This window comes from Harpia harpyja, chromosome Z, assembly GCF_026419915.1.
Source record: "Harpia harpyja isolate bHarHar1 chromosome Z, bHarHar1 primary haplotype, whole genome shotgun sequence".
NCBI lineage: Eukaryota > Metazoa > Chordata > Aves > Accipitriformes > Accipitridae > Harpia > Harpia harpyja.
The window spans coordinates 91,909,048-91,927,722 of record NC_068969.1 but is presented as its reverse complement, the minus strand read 5'-3'; the positions used below and the strand labels follow the sequence as shown (position 1 = coordinate 91,927,722).

The window sequence follows — 18,675 nt, the reverse complement described above, 5'->3', positions numbered from 1 at the left end:
GCACACCCATGGGGCCATCCATACAGTGGCGAAGAGCAGACGGATTCCTGTCATGAAACGCAGGTCAGTGATGGTGGCTCCCAAGCTGGGGCTTTGTATCCGCATCGCCCTGGGAGACATCGGCAACTGCACCTCTGAGCCAAAGACACAGGCTGCCGCCAAAGTGATGGTCCTGGGCTGCAGGTGGAAGCGGGCCATCAGGTCCTTTCTCATGATCTCCCTGGGGAAGATGGCTACCAGGAGGACCATGCTGGGGGCCACCACCAGGCAGGTGCTGCCACCAGCCCTGAAGCCCTCCCAGGTATGGCCCGCCGCCTCCTCCCCAGCACTGCGGGGCTGCTGGATGCAGCTCACCCCACAGGAGCCCTCACTTGGCCTGGGCTGAGCTCTGGAAGGAGGTGCTACCCACACTGATCCCGAATTTCCTTGTAGTTGGCGCCTCAGTCTCCAACCCCCATGGAGGTATCTGAATGTTCCCCATCAGACGATGCGCTATGTCAGGCTTTTTCTGATGTCTTGCTTGATATGGAAGACGTAGATGCGGAAGATGCTTCTGACCCAAGCCTCTGCAGCAGCTATGTGAAGGACATCTACAAGTATCTGAGACAGCTTGAGGTTAGTAGGAGTAGGTCAGAAGTGCAAGGGGCATCTGCTGACACTGACAGTGAACCTGTCATAGGCATGGCTTGCAGCTGGTATTCACTTTCACCTATTGATTTTCCTGAGGCACTAATAAGTCATCCCTTAACTTTAAAATACAAGATTAAACTGAGCTGATAACATAAACAGATGCTGGTTGTTAGACCAAACAACTAGTAGTACTAGTATCATGCTCTTTCTAGCCCATCTCTAGTAAACAAAGAAACCTGGTGCCCTATGGCCTACACCTATGGGCTATGCATGTACTGAACTCCTTGATAAGCCTTAAGATGCAACAGAGGCTAGGCATTACAAATCCTTCAGCTAAGTGACGAGATCTAATAACTGTATTCCTTCCACACAGCAAAAAAACCCAGTCAGACCCAAATACCTGGATGGCCAGAAAATCAATGGGTACATGCGTGCCGTGCTAATGGACTGGCTTGTGCAAGTACAGTTAAAATTCAGACTCCAGCAGGAGACCTTGTTCCTGGCAGTTGCTCTCACTGATCGCTTCCTGCAGGTGAGTGTCTCTTGCCCAGTGTCAGGCAATGCTTCTACCCTAAGCTAATGCATAACGAGCACTGATCAGTAACACCCTATGTGGGCATTTGATGTTGAATTGTGTGCACCACATAACCCTCTTAGCTATGAACAGTGACTTGATATATCAAAACTGCTTATGCCTCTCCCCGATTTGATCTCAAAGCCTTCTAAATACCCCTGCAGATACCAATAGAGGTAACAGATGATGTACAGTTATTCCGTATATGCCAGTATGATCATCCTGCTGTAGAACAAACTTCACACTGGCTACCTTTAAAAGCTGTGTTCTGAGCAAAGTCATTCAGATAAATCTCTACTGCTTCTTACTACAGGACAATCTTGTTTCCAAGAAGATGTTGCAGCTGGTTGGTACTACGGCTATGTTCATTGCCAGCAAATACGAAGAGATACTTCCCCCGCATATTGGAGACTTTACCTATATAACTGCTGACACTTATACAAAGCTACAAATCCGCCAGATGGAGGTGAAGATCCTGCAAGCCCTGGACTTTGGTCTGAGCCTCCCTCTCCCTCCGCACTTCCTAAGAAGGATTTCAAAGGTTTCAGAGGTAATGCTGGGAAAATGCGTTACTGTAAGCAACACCTGGAAAAGTCAATACTCTACTGTGGCAGCTTGTTAAAATGGTTCAAAACCTTAGAGTACTGCAACCGTTGGCAACTGAGCCTGGTTGAGACCTGTCTCTTGTGTGTTTGTCTGCTTGTGGTCACGTGAGCCTAACCCACCCAAAACCAGAGTTAAAATGTGTGCCTGCTACTGCAGGTGACTGCTAGCCTGCCATTGAAAGGAGTGTTCCTAGACTATGAGCAGCCTGTGATTAAGTTACTTGGATTTCAAGCCTATAGCTCCGAAAATGTTCGCTAAGGGAGTATTTCTTTCTGCTTGACTAAACAAAGGCTTGACAGGATGTTCTTGCCTTGGAGATAGCCAATACTTAACTCTGATTTCCTGCAGATGAACTTCCAACAGCACTGTCTGGCTAAGTACCTGATGGAGTTGTCCATTTTGGACTATGATATGGTTCACCTCCTTCCATCCAAGACTGCAGCCGCTGCCTGCTGTTTGGCTCTGCAACTCACTGGATGTGAGTGGGTAAGTCATGCTTGTCAGACCACCTCCTAGTTTGGAATTTGGTGTGCCTGTGCACCAGCTTAAAAGGCCACCCTGGGCCAGGTGCATGCCTTCTGCTTCCTTCACGGTATCTCAGCATGTCGTCTCCCTGTGGCCCATTACAAGGGCACAGCAGTAGAGCAGTAACTGTTAACCCTCCCCTGTGAGACAGGAGACTGCAATTGCCCAAGCCCAACAGAAGACAAAGAACCCAGTGTACTCAGATTGTTCTAGTAGGCTTGTCTAAAGACTTACCTTCGTTTCAGACACCAACTCTGCAATCCTGCATGTCTTACACTGAAAGCGACCTTCTCCCAGTTATGCGGCATATAGCAAAGAACGTAATCCTTGTGAATAAGGGTGTTACCATGCAGATGGTAAGCAGCATCTCACAGGGCAGTCGGGGAGTATGTGTGGTTAAGTGTCAATATGTGGTGCTTTGAAGCTGGCTTAGCTGAGCCACTGCTGTCAGGCTTGGATCAGACTGGCTCACTTCAGCTGAAGATCTCAATCTTGCCCAAGTGGCATGAGCCAGCTGTGAACTGGTGGTGTGTGCTAGGGTGGGCTATGGGCTTGGCTTGACCATCAAGCCTCAATTGAGCTGGAATAGTGTAGGTTTATGAACAGGATAAACTTAATAACACTTATCTCTCTGCAGGCAATCAGGGACAAATATGCCAGCAGCACCAATGGCAACATAAGCACCACTGGACAGCTGAACTCTTCTTGCTTGTGGGATCTAGCTCAGCCTCTGATTAAGTAGCAAATCGTATCTGATATCAAGCAGAATAATGACTCTCTGCTATTGTGTATATAATGTACCTTATTTGTGTGTTTCAGCCTTTTAATAAAGTATTTCCACTTTGTGTTCTGTGGGGTAGCACAGATGACTTCCTACAGTGGAGGTGTCTGGCAGGGGGGGGCTAGCCCAGCTGGACTGGCTGATCCCCCATCTAGGGCTATAGGCACCTGCTGATGTAGTGGCAGAGACAGCATCTGCCAGGTTAGCCAAATTGGAGTGCAGCTCTATTTAACTTAGTATTTATTTTTTATAGGATATTTTTGTTAGTAGCTGTTGTGGTTTAAGCCCAGCTGGTAAGCCACTCGCTCACCAATCCCCCCTGACCCCCATCCCTGGCCATGGTGGGAGGAGGAGAAAATATAAAGGCAGGCTTGTGGGTCGAGATAAGGATCAGGAGGGATCACTCACCACTTATGGTCACAGGCAAAAGTCAGGCTCAACTTGGGGAAGAAACAAAATCCATTTAATTTACTACACATCAAAACAAGGATATTAGGAAGTAAAACCAAACTTTAGAACACCTTCCCCCCACCCCTGCCTCCTTCCCGGCTCAACTTCTCTCCCTCCTCCCCCACAGCAGTGCAGAGGATGGGGTCAGCTTGCCACACGTCTCTGCTGCTCCTTCCTCCTCAGGGGGAGGACTCCTCACTCATCCCCTGCTCCACCGTGGGGTCCCTCCCATGGGATACGGTCCTTCACGAACATCTCCAACATGGGTCCTTTCCACAGGCTGCAGATCCTCACAAACTTCACTGGTGTGGGTCCTTTCAAGGGGCTGCAGTTCCTCCTGAACTTCCCTGGCGTGGGTCCTTTCTGCAGGCCAATCTTCAGGCACAGACTGCTCCAGCGCGGGCTTTCCCACAGAGTCATGGCCATCTTGGGGGGCATCCCCCTGCTCCGTCGTGGGGTCCTCCCCGGGCTGCAGGTGGGCATCTGCTCCCCTGCTCCCCTCCATGGGCTGGGGGGGACAGCCTGCCGTCTCACCACGGGCTGCAGGGGCATCCCCTCCTCCCCCGCTCCTCCGCCCCCTCCCTCTTCACTGACCTCGCTGTCTGCAGAGGTGTTCCTCTCACATCCCACTCCCCTCTCTGCTGCAGGTTCCCCTTCTTAAATCTGTTCCCCCAGAGGCGCCACCACCGTCGCTGGTGGGCTCAGCCTTGGCCAGAGGCGGGCCCGACTTGGAGCCGGGGAAGCTTCTAGCAGCTTCTCACAGGAGCCAGCCCTGTGGCCCCCTGCCCCACTACCAAAAAAAGCCCCGTGCTGCAGGAACCCGTAACAGTAACTTGTGACTAGTCAGCTCTGCCTCTAGGAGAACACCACTGAGAGAGCTGTATCTGCCTTCACTTGGCAGCAATAACTTTTTTGTCGACCACTTCCCCCGTGGGTTTGTTTTTTTTAAATCTCTGTTACAAGTATTTAACTGTACTTCTCCTTCCCTTCTGTTATTTATCTGAAAAACACCCAGGAGAAGGGACTGCCTCCCTCCCTTCTTGCGCCTGCCACAGGTGAAGGGGCTTTTTACGGGAAGGGCCTGTGTGGGCAATAAGCTCCGCAACCACCACATGCCCTTCTGACGACCGCGGGCAGCCTGGGTCAGACACGGGGCGCTTGTTCGGGCCGGGGTGCCACCGTCCGTGTGCCCGCCCCGCCCCTGGCGGCGGGGCGCGCCCGTCCCCCCCTGGCGGCCGAGCGCCGAAACGCCGATGGGGAAGAAGAGGCGCGGGATTGGCTGGAGCGCCGCCGCACCAGGCAGAAACAACCGCTGGCCGCGCTGCCGAGGGCCGCGCGCGGGATTTTTGAAGAAGAGGCCATGGAGCCGATGCAGTGGGAGCCGGGCGCGGCCGACGTGGACACCGAGGCGGAGGCGGACACAGACACGGACACGGAGGTGGACGCGGACGCGGCGGTGGCGGCCGAGCCCGAGAGGAAGGCGGACGTCCTCATGCTGCTCCGGTCAGTGCCGGCGGGGGGGGGCCGGGGAGTCGGCGGCGGCGAGCTAGGCCGCGGTGGGGTGGGCGTGAGGGGCGGCGGCTGCGGCCGGGCCCCCGCAGCGCCCGCCGTGCGGGGCCTGACCGGTGTCGCTTTGCTTCTGCTCCTGCTCCAGGCTGAGGGACCAGATCAAGCAGCAGCTCGCGGAGTACAGCACGGCGGTTCATGCCCGTAAGCTTCTCCCTGCTCTGACTCCCCCCGACCACCCCCGGCGCTTCCTCTTAATGTGATGTTACAGTAATACAGCATGTGGCGTGGCTGATAGGTGTATTCTTAAAAACTATTTATCAAAAGCGCTCCTCATAGTAGTGAAATACTTTTCTTGGCTGAGCATCTTACTGCATTTTCTAGACGGCTCTTGGAGACCTGTTTGCATACTTACAAAACTGCCTCGTGACTGTTGCCAGCTGCCCTTTCTCCTCTTGGGTTTTCGCTTTAGACCCAGGACTCTGACACGTGATGGTGGTTTTCAGGAATCTGAGTACTGGGGATGAAGTCGTACCAAAAGTCCGCCAAAGTGTTTGGCAGCAATACTGATGTAAAGTGTTTCTTCTTGTTTCCGTTATTTACGCCTTCTTCCACTGAACCAGGCAGCTGCATATATAGAGCAATGCTGTGAGCCAGCTCTGGCATGTCTAAAACATGCTAATGGAAATATTTTAAAGCCTAATTATTTCTCTGCTGCAGCTGATCGACAGTGTAGTCTCACTAACAGTGGAAGAGATGATAAGGCGTGGAGGTAGGAATAAGAAATACCTTGTTAGTATAGCCATCAAACTGCTAATCCTTTACGCTCTGTAGATAGTATTTAAAAGTCTTTGTTGTGCTTTTTTTAGTGACGTTCTTTCTTTGCAGGTCAAGTAATTTGCTGCGATTACGTCAAGAACCAAAACAAAATCAAGAAGTATGTCATTGCGTAACTTCAAGCTTTTTATGTATTTTAAAGTAAAGAGGAGAAGGGTTAAGAACTGAGCTTGGACGTTCTCTTCTAGTTATTCCTTCTTAGTAAATCTCTGGATTAACGATCAGTACTTTGTAGGAGTCCAGTGAAAATAAAGGAAACGAAGAGAATCATAGAACAGTTTGAGTTGGAAGGGACCTTAAACATCATCTAGTTCCACCCCCCCTGCCATGGGCAGGGACACCTTCCACTAGACCAGGTTGCTCAAAGCCTCAACCAACCTGGTCTTGAACACTTCCAGGGAGGGGGCATCCACAACTTCTCTGGGTGACCTGTTCCCATGCCTCACCACCCTCACAGTGAAGAATTTCTTATGTGTAATCTAAATCTACCCTCATTCAGTTTAAAGCCATGACCCCTTGTCCTATCACTATGTGCCTTTGTAAAAAGTCCCTCTGCAGCTTTCCTGTAGGCCCCCTTTAGGTACTGGAAGGCTGCTATAAGGCCTCCTTGGAGCCTTCTCTTCAGGCTGAACAAGCCCAACTCTCTTAGCCTGTCTTCACAGGAGAGGTGTTTCATTCCTCTGATCATCTTCGTGGCCCTCCTCTGGACTTGCTCCAACAGGTCCATCTTCTATATGGGGAAGAAATATTTTACTCAGTCTCCTAATGTAGTTCTGTATCTGATGTGTCTTCTAAACTTGCAGTCTTTCTTGTGATGGCTAGAATTCACTGATATAGTTCCACATGCTAAAATACTCTTGGCCTTAATAATTTGTGGTTTATAAGAAAAATTCTTGCTTTAGACATGTAGAGAGCCAGTTAAAAGTGTGACATTGCTTTTAAGTTTTTGTTATCTTCACATTGTTTGGGGTTGTGGTGTTTTTGTTTTGTTTTTTTTCCCTTCAGGGACACAGAAGATTGGGAAAGACGTCTGGAGGAAGTAACCATCTCTTTACAGAACAAGACGTTAGCCTTGCAAAGGTAGAATTTTCTTCTTGTTTATTTGGAGGTTTTCTGTTTGTTTATGTGTGCGCACGTACGTGCACATATACATTATTCTGATTAAAATAGGATTTCAAAGTGGTATGGTGTGTGTTACAAACATGAGAGATTTTAGTACCATCTAACCAGTAAGAATGCAGATGGAGATACTGTAGAGAACAAAAAAAATTACAAGTTGAAATGTGTAAATCCAAAGTTTCCTGCAAAATTGTGAAAGTCTGACTGTATAAATCAGAAAACGTATTTCTTGGCAGTATTTTGCCAATGCATATGAAAAGGTGGAAGTTTGATAGGTGTTATACATCTCCTGTGTTACATGGCAGTTCATTTGAATTCCCACCTTTGCCCAGCTTCCTTTCTGCAGACTCTGGGATTAATGGTGTCCGAGCATGTTTGGCAAGAAAGGAAGGAGTTGTCACTCTCACAAATAATCACTGGTACGCCTTTCTTGTCCTGAGAGTTAAGCCCCATTATTTAAGAAGTGTGATATTTAAAAGGTACTGAGTATTTTATACATATAATCCCAATGTGAAAGTGGACATACATACATACATGGAACCTTGGAAATACCTCTTCTGTTACTTAGCTAAATCTGCTTCTCTCAGTTTCTTACCAGTTCTTATCAGTTATATGTTTCTTCCCCACACTATGCAGGATCCAACTTACGTTTGCCCTGAGAAACAAAATGAAGCAAAATGATGATGACTCACGGTAAGGTGTTCTTGGGTAAAGAATGGCTAGAAAGGAATGGACTTTACACAGTTTAATGTGACATGTTTCTACATTACTTCATTGTACCTTGTTTAAAAGCAAGCTTCCTGCTTCTAGTTTTGACTGAATGATATACTGTCCACCTTCTGGCTAGAGTCAGCATGATCAGACCTCTTATACCTAGGGTGGATTTACATTGGGGCTCTGAATTAACCAACCTTTGGTTAAAGAGATCATAATTTTTGATTGACTATTGAGAACTGTTTGTAGTTAAGAGTTTTTTGTCTTTAATGCATGAGTTACCTGCATTTATAATAGCTGAGCACATATTACAGGCTTGTAACAGAGCCTTGCCTCTGCTTTGCTGCCTTCATTAATTAATCATGTAGGAGCTTAATGTCTTTGAAAAAGAACTGAAAGTTTCAAAGATGTTTAAAATTAGCTTTTAATTTCCTGCCCAATATTAATGGGTGTGTGCATGTGAAGTGTTATATGAGAAATTTAATTTCTGCCAGAAATACAGCCGAAAACATTGCATCTCCATGATGTCCCTGCCATGAGCCAGAATTCAGGAGCTTCAGTTCTTAGCCATTCTCAGGTGGCAAGGCTTCCTTGATGCCTTCCAGGCTCTGTGATTTGAAATGTTAAACAGACTTAACTGAAACATTACGGAAACTGAGAGGGAAGTAAGGAGACTCTTTGGCCCCCACAACAATACTTGGTATTAGGAAGGGTGCAGTGTGTCAAAAAAAAAAAAAAAAAAAAAGGTATACTTTATTTTGGTGTTAGGGGAAATGGGGATTTTTTTCATTTAATACAAATAACCTTGATTAAAATATTTATGCTGGTGACTCATATTAGTGGTCTTAAAGTATGCAACTGTGTTTTCTTCCTTAGACTGATCACGGAAACTGTGAAACGCATAGTAACGCTCAGCCAGAGAATAATTAAATGTCAGCAGGTAAGTGGCAGTTGTAGCTTCTGTTGCAGTCGTGCAGGTCTACCAACCTTAACGTGAGCAGGAGTACAATTTGAAAGTAACAGGATCACACAAGTCATTTGAAGCTAAATGTGTGGCCCAAAGGGTGAGGTTTCTACTAATAGTAAAATTACCAAAATGATTACTGAAAGTGAGTATGTAAGAAAGTCTGCTTCTAGAGCCGCCCTTAACTGCTTTTGTGGATTGAATTAGCATCTTTCAATATTTTTTGGAGCCAAGAGTCTAGGAGATACTTTTTTTTTTTTCTTTCTTTCTTTCAGCAAGCACGTGAGAAGGAGCAGAAATTGATTGACATTAGAAGGAAAAGACTCAGTAAGTGTTAGCTGTATTGACTTTGTTTTATATTTGAATGTACAGTTCATTTTTTAAAGTCCTTGTAGCAATATTAATTTACATCTGAAGTAACTGCAAAACTCTCAACACAGTTATAAAACTTCTGAAAAGAGTAGGAAGTACTGTAAAAATGAGCTGGTGTGTTGTCTACTTGAGCATGAGACTGACGTGTTAGAATGAGAGATGCAAGAAACTCAGAGAGTGTGTGGTGGTGGTTTATTATTTAGTGGAAGCTCCCCAGAAAATTACACATCATTAGTAATTTAATAAGTCCTACAACACCTAAAGGATTTTATTTTTTGTCAGACTGTACCTTTATGAAATGTTTGCAGAATAGGGGAGGGGATTTACTTACAAAGAACTCTTGTAATAGTATATATGTTGGTATTCAGTAAGCTTGTTAAGAGTGGATCAAATTTAGATGTGAAGTCAATCTTCAGAACTTAATAAGGTAAATACGTTTTTTGAATGCTCCTAATGTCATATGACCAGGTTTGCCAACAGTTTTAACTGGTTTTTGTTTCATGCATAGGAAGTGGTGTATATGTTGACAGTAATGAACACAGACAATGAAATACCTGCCTTCATAGGAAAATGAACATCCCTAATATCTTCGGAAATAAAGGAAGAAATGCTCTGTCAGCATTCTTTCAATGTATAAACTGTCCCTAACTGACCTTATTCAGTCTAGTTTTTAGCCTGGTTTCCTATAAAAAACTAGTAATATTCACTGGTGTTGTCCATATGTCCCTTGTATGACTTCAGAATTTGGTTTCAATCAAATTTGAAAAAGGGGAAAGGGTCTTAAACACCACTGACTATACAAGTTGTGACAACTGAAGACAGGGTGTAGGACAGATGTTCAAATTACGGTCCGTGTCTGATGGAAATGCAAAGAGCATACAAAGTACTTTCTGTTTTGCTAGCAGCCAGGGATCAATGAGCTTTGACACCAGGTAGCCACAGCACGTGTTGTCTCTCGTGTGAAAGAATTATCTTGAGGTGTGTTGGAGGGAAGGGACAGAGTGTGAAGTTAGGGTTATTGCAGTGGAAGTGCCTTGGATGCCTCTGAGGAAAAAAGCATATCTTTAGTTCTATGGCTCACCTAACTACTTCTTAACACTTCATTTTCCTGATAATGGAACAGCACTAAAAACAGCTGGAAGGGAGAAACTACTGCAAGTTCATACCGTGATGAAAAAACAGAAGGAGGAACAAGCAAGGGTGAACATGATCGAAACACTGGAGGTGATACGTAATAAGTTGGAAAAAGAGATACAGATGACTACAGTAATTAAAAATGTATTTCAGGTAATGTGTTGTAGGTTTTAGTAGCAAGTTTGCGGTTTTGCATTACAGTCAAGATAACATAGTGTATGGTAAATGTAACTTCAAACAAAATTGTGTTTTCTAAAATCTTTAAGTAACTAGGGTGATGGAAAAACTGCTGTATGAAAGGAAAACTTTAGTGCTTTAAAAGCTAAAAGCATGAAATCATCACAAACTTCTTTGGAATAATTATTTACAGAGTTTAGAGATGGTCTGTCTATCTTTATTCCTTTGTTCCCTTAAAGGTACAAAAATAATCCATTTTCTCAGAGAATATCTGTCACAGAAGTGGCTGTCTTTCCTTATGCTGTCACCCTACACCCCTCCAGATCAGTTTCCCCATCTTATGGTTAGGAAAAATAAGTAGGTCTTAATCCCGTGATACCAGCAAGCCAGACTGCTGCTCTCAGTCTGCCCCTTCCGACCACATGCGCTTCTCTGTTTGCATCGCCCACTGCAGCCTTGTGAAAGCCTTGGCCTGCAGCCATGGCCAGTCTCGAAATACTTTCAGTGGTGTAGCCTTCAACCTTTTGGTTACCCACATATCAGAGGCTGCTGACGAGTGTGTATCCATGGAGCTGGCTGGCAGGTCATGTGGAGTGTGGAGTCATGCAAAGTGAGGAAGAAAACCTCATGATTTGGGGTGGGTGGAAGGGCCTCCTGCAGCATCCTCTGCTCCAAGGGGCTCAAGTAAAGCTCACATACGCTGTGCTGCAGTCTGGTACTCTGCGTCTCACTGTGTGACTTGTCCTGGCTTCCTTCACCTGGGTCCACAGATCAGTGGCTTAAGTAGAAAGATGGGAGGCACAGTGAATGGTAAATTGCAATTGCAGTACTCTTGAGTTTATCTGCAAATGGGTTATGAAATCCCGTTCAGTGCACACTAAGTTTATTTAAAAAATATAGGCTGGGGAAAAGAGAGAACATATTGGACAGCTTCAGGTAGAACACAGGATATAACCATGTCGTGAATTTGAATGATCGGAGAATTTCAAGGACAGAAAGTGAGCCACCGGTTTTCATATTACCTGTTATGTCTACTACTAGTTTGCATTAGTAACAATGTTATATCTCAAATTGAGAACGAGAAATTAAACATTTTAGTGGGTTTTAGATTAGATTCCTAGAATTATCTTCTGGTTTTGTATTCCTGAAATCTTCTGAGCTGTGAGTAGAGCAAATCTTCTTTGGTTAAATTTAGTAATTCCCATTTTCAATCCAGATTGGCAGGGTGAGAACATTAACTGTGTTATCTTGTGTTTGAGGCAAACTTTATTCCATGTGTTTAAAAAACAAAAAAAATATCCTCTAGGAAATTCAAAGCACTGCTTTTGCGGGTTTTTTGCCTATGTATTGACAATAGGATCTAAAACAATACTTCCCTTCCTCCTCTTTCCCTTCATCCCGCCTACTTCAAACACTGCTGTGAATTTCAAGGGCTTCTAAATTAAAAAATGGGCAGCTTTTGAGAGGTTTTACTAGGAATAATCCTTTTTAAGGGCTTTTTTTAACCAATAATCTTTCCTTCTTACAGAGTATCATAATTGCAAGCAGAGTTAACTGGGCAGAAGATCCATCTTTGAAGGCAATTGTTCTACAGCTTGAAGATGATGTCTATTTGCTGTGATTCAGGAGAGATACTGTTTAATCTTATATAGTGTATGTAATCAATGGACTAAACTTGATTGCTTTCATAATGCATATTAATCTCACTTTAGGAATTTGAAAATGTAACCTTTCTGGTAGTTGTTGTTCTCTCAAGAGACTCAGAACGTGGCCATGCAACTCTTTGAAGTGAAATTTAATTCTTGGCACACAATGAATGTTTGAACAGGTAGCGTAGCTGGTGAAACTACCTGAAGAGCCGCTTTGTAGCTGTCCTGTCCCAGGTGCTCATCTCCCTCTGCAAGGCAGCAGAAACACAAGAAGAATAATCCATATATCCACACAAGCTTTTTTGTAAAATTTGGCTTAAACCAAGGCCCTGTCATGTCTGTCCTCACTCCCTGGGCACCAGCAGTCTGCAGAGCTCAGACAAGATCCAGGACCCTGCTCTGCCCCTGGTGGAAAGCTCAGACTGGAAAAGTTAGTTAAGTCACTCTTTGGTGTTTTTTTTTTTTTAAGCTTTTTTATTAAAGTATTATGTATAACTTTAAACAGCGAAAAGTTTGTAGTTCTTGATTGTAACAGCCACTTGTGACTGTGCTATATGCTGATTAGTGAAGCAGAGCATCCAGCTGTAGACGCAATCTGTAGGTGCCGTCCCACGTAGCAAAATATGACACCACTAGGGAAAATGCACGTGAAGTGGAAGCATTGAGTTCATGCCATTGAATACTCAGCTAAGCAGTATTCTAAATATGGTTTTGCATTGACAATTGTGTTTTCATTTTTTTGCCTGAAGAAACTCGTTCATGTTTTTATGCGTGTAATGTGTTAAAATATTTTTACTTTTGGCTTGGCACGTGATTATTAGCTTTAAAAAGGTGGATGGCAGGTCTCTTGATGGAATGAAAATAAAACAGGCTATCTTGAAGCGGGTTTTGTTGCCGTTGGTTGTTTTCCTTTTAAGGCGCCGCCCCTCAGGTTTGCCGTAGTCGGTTTTTGACACAGCCCTGCGCCGGGCCACGCCCCCCTGTGGGCGGTGCCGCGCCCTGTGGGCGTGGCCCGGCGCTGCCCCTCAGGCGCGGGTGGCGGGGCGCGGCGCGGCGGCGGGGGGTCACCACGGGCAGTAAGATGGCGGCCGCCACTAGGGTCGTTCAGGTAACGGCGGGGGGCGGACGGCCCGGGGAGGGGGTGGCTGGGGCCGGGAGCCCGGCTGGGGCGGCGGGCCTCGCCTCGCGTGCTGCCGCCCAGGCCTGAGGCGGCCGGGGCCTGAGGCGCCGCTGGGGGGGCCGGTGTCCTTGGCGCGGAGGGAGGAGGCGCGCGGTAGGGCCCGCCCGGTGTCGCCGGTCATTTGATGCCGGTGGCCTGGTTCTCTAGTACCAAAGGATGCTACAGGGCAGCCCGCACCCATCGGTGGGCTGTTCAAGAGGGGAGGGGGCTAGCCGGCAGCTCCTTTCTAAGCCATCCCTCTTCAAGGTGAAGGCGAGACGTGGGGTCTTCTTCAAAAGACGCGCTTGAAAAATAAGCAGTGTGGCTTCGACTCCCAAGCTTTATAATTTACAGTCTTGTCTTACCGGACCTCGTCAGTCCCATCCAGCCAGCTGAACAAACACGTACCGGCAGAGCACAGCTCGCCGTTCTTGTGCTGAAACTTTATAATTGTGTTTATGCCACTGCGGTAGCCGTTTCTGCGCACACACACGCTGACTGCTGTGAGAAAAGGAGGAGAACGCTTGTTCCTGCTCAGGACGTTAGGGTGGAGGACTGCCTTTAAGGGTGAAGTGTCTCTGCAGGTGAACATAGAATGTTAATAGGTAATAAGTTTATCAGAGCGGTGGTGCAGAAAGCAGTGGTATAGAAGTGGTTGTTTAATACGTTGTATGTTCCATTTTATTATTGCAAAGGTAATGTGTGTCTAGAAATATATTTTACTCTCCCTGTTTCTCCTGCTACCTTGCCTTGTTCTAGGTAGTCAAGCCACATACTCCGTTAATTAAGTTCCCGGACAGAAAAAGTAGTCCCAGACCTAAAAGTAAGTTATTTAATCTCTAGATACAACTTGTGCCGCCTTTCTTTGCATTAACTGTTTATATAAGAACCAGCACACAGTTTTTCTGCTTCAGCTACACGACTCAACTGATTTTGAGCAGGGTTTCTGAAACACAGTTGTTCTAGTTTGAAGGCAATGCTTTGACTCTTCAGACTCTATACAGCTGTGGGAATATACATAATACATGCATGGCTTTGTTTCTTGGTCAAGGCAGATTCACAAAGATTTCAAGTGTTGCTTTTCTACTCATATAAAGTCCCATTTTTCTGAATACTAATATTTGCTTGAAAGGATTGTGCCCAAGTCAGTTTGAAGCAGCTTTAGGCATTCGGTGATACTTGCAGAAATGTTGCTGCATTTTCCTCGTCTCTTCTTTTTTTTAGTTGGAGCGTGTGATATCTGTGGTATTTAAAACCCAGATTATAGCTGGGAGAGCCATTCCACTGTACATTTTAAGAAGCGTTTCCTTGTGCTACTAGTTAAGGCTGAGAAAAAATCAATTTCATTGCAATCTTTGACATTAATTTTTATACCCATAGCTATGTTGATATTTAGAGGATTCCCAATATGCTTACATTTAGACACCAAAGTTATATGAGTGGTATGTTGATACTCCTTTTGAGTCAACAAAACATTTGAAACTAAAGTAGGAGACATCTTAAGAAGCTGTTATATTATTCTCACTTGTTTAGAAATCGTACTGTACCACATTATTTGCTGCAGCGTTATCTCGTTTGTGATTCAGCTTTAAGTTTAGTTTATCCATTAACATTACAAAGTATCTACAGAGCACATCAGTGCCACTTCTGACTTACCTGTGAACTCTTCAGGAACTATTTTCTGCAATAACTTTCTGTCAGAATTCTGTATGTTGTGTACCGTTCAGCCAAATGCACCACCTCTCATGCCAGTGCTTTCTCAAAGCCTTGAAAACATGTTACTTACCTCGTTTATCTCTGCATCAGAAGATTTTTGTGACTGTATCTTTTAAGCATGTTAGACTTTTCTACCTTAATGAGGTTCTGTCATGTCATTAGTAAATTGCAATCTACCTCATCTTGCTTGAATGCTGTAGCAGTAACTGTGTTTCACTGTGCCAGACTGTTGCTTCTACGTAGCCAAACAGAGCTCTGCAGATCAAGACTAAGCTTTGAGGGGTGTGGGTGCTTGAAAGGCTAGCCAAATTCTTTTACCATATTACTACTGCAACATGACGGGTCTCGAACAGGGAAGGGAAGAATGTAGTAGAGACTGTATCTGAGCTAAAGCAACAGCAGTATTAAGTCTGGTACTTTGGAGTCTTGACTTCTGATGTTTTTAATTGGCTAATGCATCTACTCCAACTACACTTCAGACTAAAACATACAGTAGAGGAAAATCCTTGGCAATCTCTAGACATTTTTGTGGTGTATGAAAAAAACCTGGAGAAACTTTTCACATAGAAGGTGTGTTATTTCTTGAAACAAAAATAGTTTGCTCGCCCTGTTCAGAATATGCTCCTTCCAATGGACTCTCTTCCTCTTCACTCTGCGTGGGACCTTCCATTGTTCCTGAACCACCTGATCAACTTGGGACTTTCAGATACAGTCTTCAGACTGAGAACATCTGAATATGCCTCTCAATGGTGGCGTGGTTTTTTTTTTTTACCAATAAGGTTTGATCACATTGCTGTAGGTGTTTGATGTCCCAATACTGCCATTGACTCAGACTCACTGTGGCCAAAACTGGCTCCTCTCCTTTGTCCTCATTGGTCTTGTTGGAGGCAGGAGGGAGAGAGGCAGGCAATGCTGTGGTATTTTAACTTCTCACATTCTTTGACTCATCCAGTCTTGATGCTGCTTATTTTACAATTATATAGTCCCTCTGTCCCAGACGTTAGATGTTTCATCTGTCTTGCTCGTTTTTCAGGAGCACTGAGAGGGACTTGCTGCGGAAGCATTCTGCTTTATCAGGTGTTTTAACCTTATGTAGAGAGGTCTGAGTGCTCATGAAGTAAACATACTGCTGTGAGACTTGGTCCTGGCTGGTGGGGTAATTGCATACTTCCAGTGTAAAATCAGCCATGGTGGGACAGACCTAAGGTTCAGAATGCTGACTTTGACAACACTGCCCTTTTGTCATCTCTTCTCCTGTCCTCAAACTCAAGGCGACTTCTCTAATGGGAATTCCTTAAGCCTACCTTCTGGGCCTCACGCATAAAGTACTTGATGCACTCCTTGGTCTCTGCATTTCATAAACATTGATTGCTGATGCCCGATATTTGGTGGTCATTTTGCACATCATTAACAAAATTTGATATGGTGCCATTTTGTAATATTAAAAATGGGTACAATACTGCATTGCATGTTGTGATATGTCATAGCTGTGAGCTTTATTGTTCTGTAAGCCTCTACCTCTTTTTCACTTGTCTGTCTTTACAGTCGCAGTACACAAAAAGCATCATCTCAGTGGATCTTAGTGATTTATCTTTGTTTATCTTTCTACATAATTGCCTACACACACACATTTATGGTACTTTATGCTTCTTCTGTAAGTACAGCTTCCCAGTGAAAAAGCCTTTGTTAGGTTATATGCTGATTTATCTTCTGTTTCCACATCAGTATTTCTGCCACTTAAACATGCTTTCTCTCATTGTCAGAATTTTTTCACTTTGCTCTTGATATATTTAAAAACAATAAAAGCAGGTTGTGAGAAGCAGAGTGTCTCAATTCTTTTAGGTATTTGTTATAATGAAGAAAATTGTCAATAACTGGTAACTTTTATTGCCTGCTCATTAATTAATTTTACAGTCTTGTTATATTTCTGTAAATGGTCTTGCAATGTGGGTTTCGGTACAGGAATCTCTACAAGCAAGTGTGCCGTCTCTCCATGCTTCAAAAGCACAGGACTCTGTAGGAGGCAGATCACCGGCCTTTCAAAGTATTTCACCTGTTAGTAGAGTACAAGGTACACCAGACACTTCTGAATTAGCAAGAACCTTACCTCAGAAATACAGAAGGAAACTTATGTCAGACGAAGAGATTGAATATATTCAAGTAAGTTTCATTGATTGGTGTGTATTGTCTGTATTTACCTAGCATTTAGCTTATATTTCTACACCTTCTTCAAAGTTTCAGACATGGTATTACATTGCAGTTCTTGCTAAGTGTGTGCTCTGAGCTTTCACTGCTTTGATGCACTACACCCAAGCTACAAATTCTTAATACAGAGGGTGCCCAACCCTCACTAATTAGTAGCTTGTGGTATTGCTAAGTAGAGAGATACGGACTTAAAACAGACATGCAGATAGCTTGCGATAGTCATAGCCTATGTTAATCACCGTCACTACCTGTTTTGTAACAGCTGTTTAATGTGTAATTTGAATGCGCTGGACAGGAGCACGGGAGTCTGCTCTTAGATGAGCAAAGGCTATTACCAGGTGATTGAAGTCCAAAATACTTCTCAAACTAGTTTTTATAAGTTATTTATTAGTAAGCTAACTCTTGTATTTCTAGTAGTGGAAACATTTTATTAAACTTCATACAATTTTTTTCTGCAGTATTTGCAAATATGGTATTGTACATGAAAGGCAAGAAGAACCTGCTTTTGTTCTCAACAGTGTTCAGTCATAAACACTGATGCTTTAAAAGGGAGAATGCACAAAATATGAAGAACTCGTGAGATAGTTGTGACCTGAAATGAAAAGACGCTTGCATGGTTTTGTTAAATGATAAGGACACCTAACAGTGTAACCATGTTAGTAGAGGAAAGCAGTTTTCCTGTGTGTGTGTGGGTAGGGTACTATAATTAGAAATAAAATGAGTTATTACCCATAGTAATACCCTTCTTGACCTCTAGCATAAATTTTCTCACGGTGAGGTAAGTTGTAAAATAATTTTCTTGGGAAAATAATGAATTGTGAATACTTTCTGATTTCTCATAAAGATTGTCATAGCTCACCTTGGCTTTGTTTTTACTTTGCACTTTGGAATTTGGGCAGTGAAAATAATTCTAAAACCTGTGTTCGCTACTGCTGCGTTTGTCAGACCTTTCTGAAGTGAGTAAGAGTCAGGTTTCTTCAGAGTGGGAGAGTGGAAGCATCTGTAATTGTAGGTCGCAGGTGTTGATCTTTTCGTATTCTGCCCTGAAAAAAGTGGGAGCTGTTGCTGGTAGATGTTGATACCTGACACTGTGCATGTTCTTGTATGGATTAAAAATCAATGTATAAATCAGAAAATAGAAGTCTCTTAGTCTGTAAAAGTGCAAAAGCAGCTTTGATCTCCATTTCCCTTCCTTTAGTGGAATGTATTTAACTGTCTGCTTGTCTTTTACAGCGTGGAGGTCCAGAATAAGCACGGAAGAGAGTTTGTTGGCCACTGTTGAAGTATTGTGTTCACAATAAAGGCATTTCCTTAATATTAAAAACAATTGCATAGTAATAGCTTTAATAAAAACCCATATGAAGAGTGAGGTTGACACAACACGCTACATACGAGTTTGTGATTGAGAAGGATTTTCTGTTGATGGCTGACTAGCAGTTGAATAGATTTGATGTCCACCCACCCCATTAAAATATTTTTCTAATGAGCCGTTTGCAAACTTGACAATCTAACGGAGTCATTTTATTTTTCTACTTTAAAAGATTCGGGTGTCCCACG

General features: G+C 44.1%; 3 protein-coding genes across 3 annotated transcripts; all 3 read left to right on the top strand.

Moving 5' to 3' along the window:
* Positions 1 to 52: 52 nt before the first annotated feature.
* Positions 53 to 3,077, top strand: LOC128137016 (G2/mitotic-specific cyclin-B1-like). The gene is made up of 7 exons (XM_052777572.1): positions 53 to 301; positions 433 to 615; positions 1,004 to 1,162; positions 1,518 to 1,754; positions 2,159 to 2,296; positions 2,581 to 2,691; positions 2,973 to 3,077. Exons 1-7 carry the CDS (start codon positions 53 to 55, stop codon positions 3,075 to 3,077), a joined length of 1,182 nt encoding a protein of 393 aa, XP_052633532.1.
* A 751-nt stretch (positions 3,078 to 3,828) lies between these two features.
* Positions 3,829 to 12,774, top strand: LOC128136688 (centromere protein H-like). Its single transcript, XM_052776625.1, has 10 exons — positions 3,829 to 3,871; positions 4,664 to 5,069; positions 5,221 to 5,276; positions 5,961 to 6,009; positions 6,915 to 6,989; positions 7,665 to 7,721; positions 8,619 to 8,682; positions 8,982 to 9,033; positions 10,202 to 10,365; positions 11,918 to 12,774. The coding sequence occupies exons 1-10, from the start codon at positions 3,829 to 3,831 to the stop codon at positions 12,008 to 12,010; spliced, it is 1,059 nt and encodes a 352-aa protein (XP_052632585.1). The 3' UTR covers positions 12,011 to 12,774.
* Positions 12,775 to 13,037: 263 nt separating this feature from the next.
* On the top strand, positions 13,038 to 18,445 carry LOC128137622 (alpha-ketoglutarate dehydrogenase component 4-like). The gene is made up of 4 exons (XM_052778734.1): positions 13,038 to 13,146; positions 13,957 to 14,020; positions 16,871 to 17,073; positions 18,352 to 18,445. Exons 1-4 carry the CDS (start codon positions 13,120 to 13,122, stop codon positions 18,367 to 18,369), a joined length of 312 nt encoding a protein of 103 aa, XP_052634694.1. The 5' UTR covers positions 13,038 to 13,119; the 3' UTR covers positions 18,370 to 18,445.
* Positions 18,446 to 18,675: the final 230 nt, after the last annotated feature.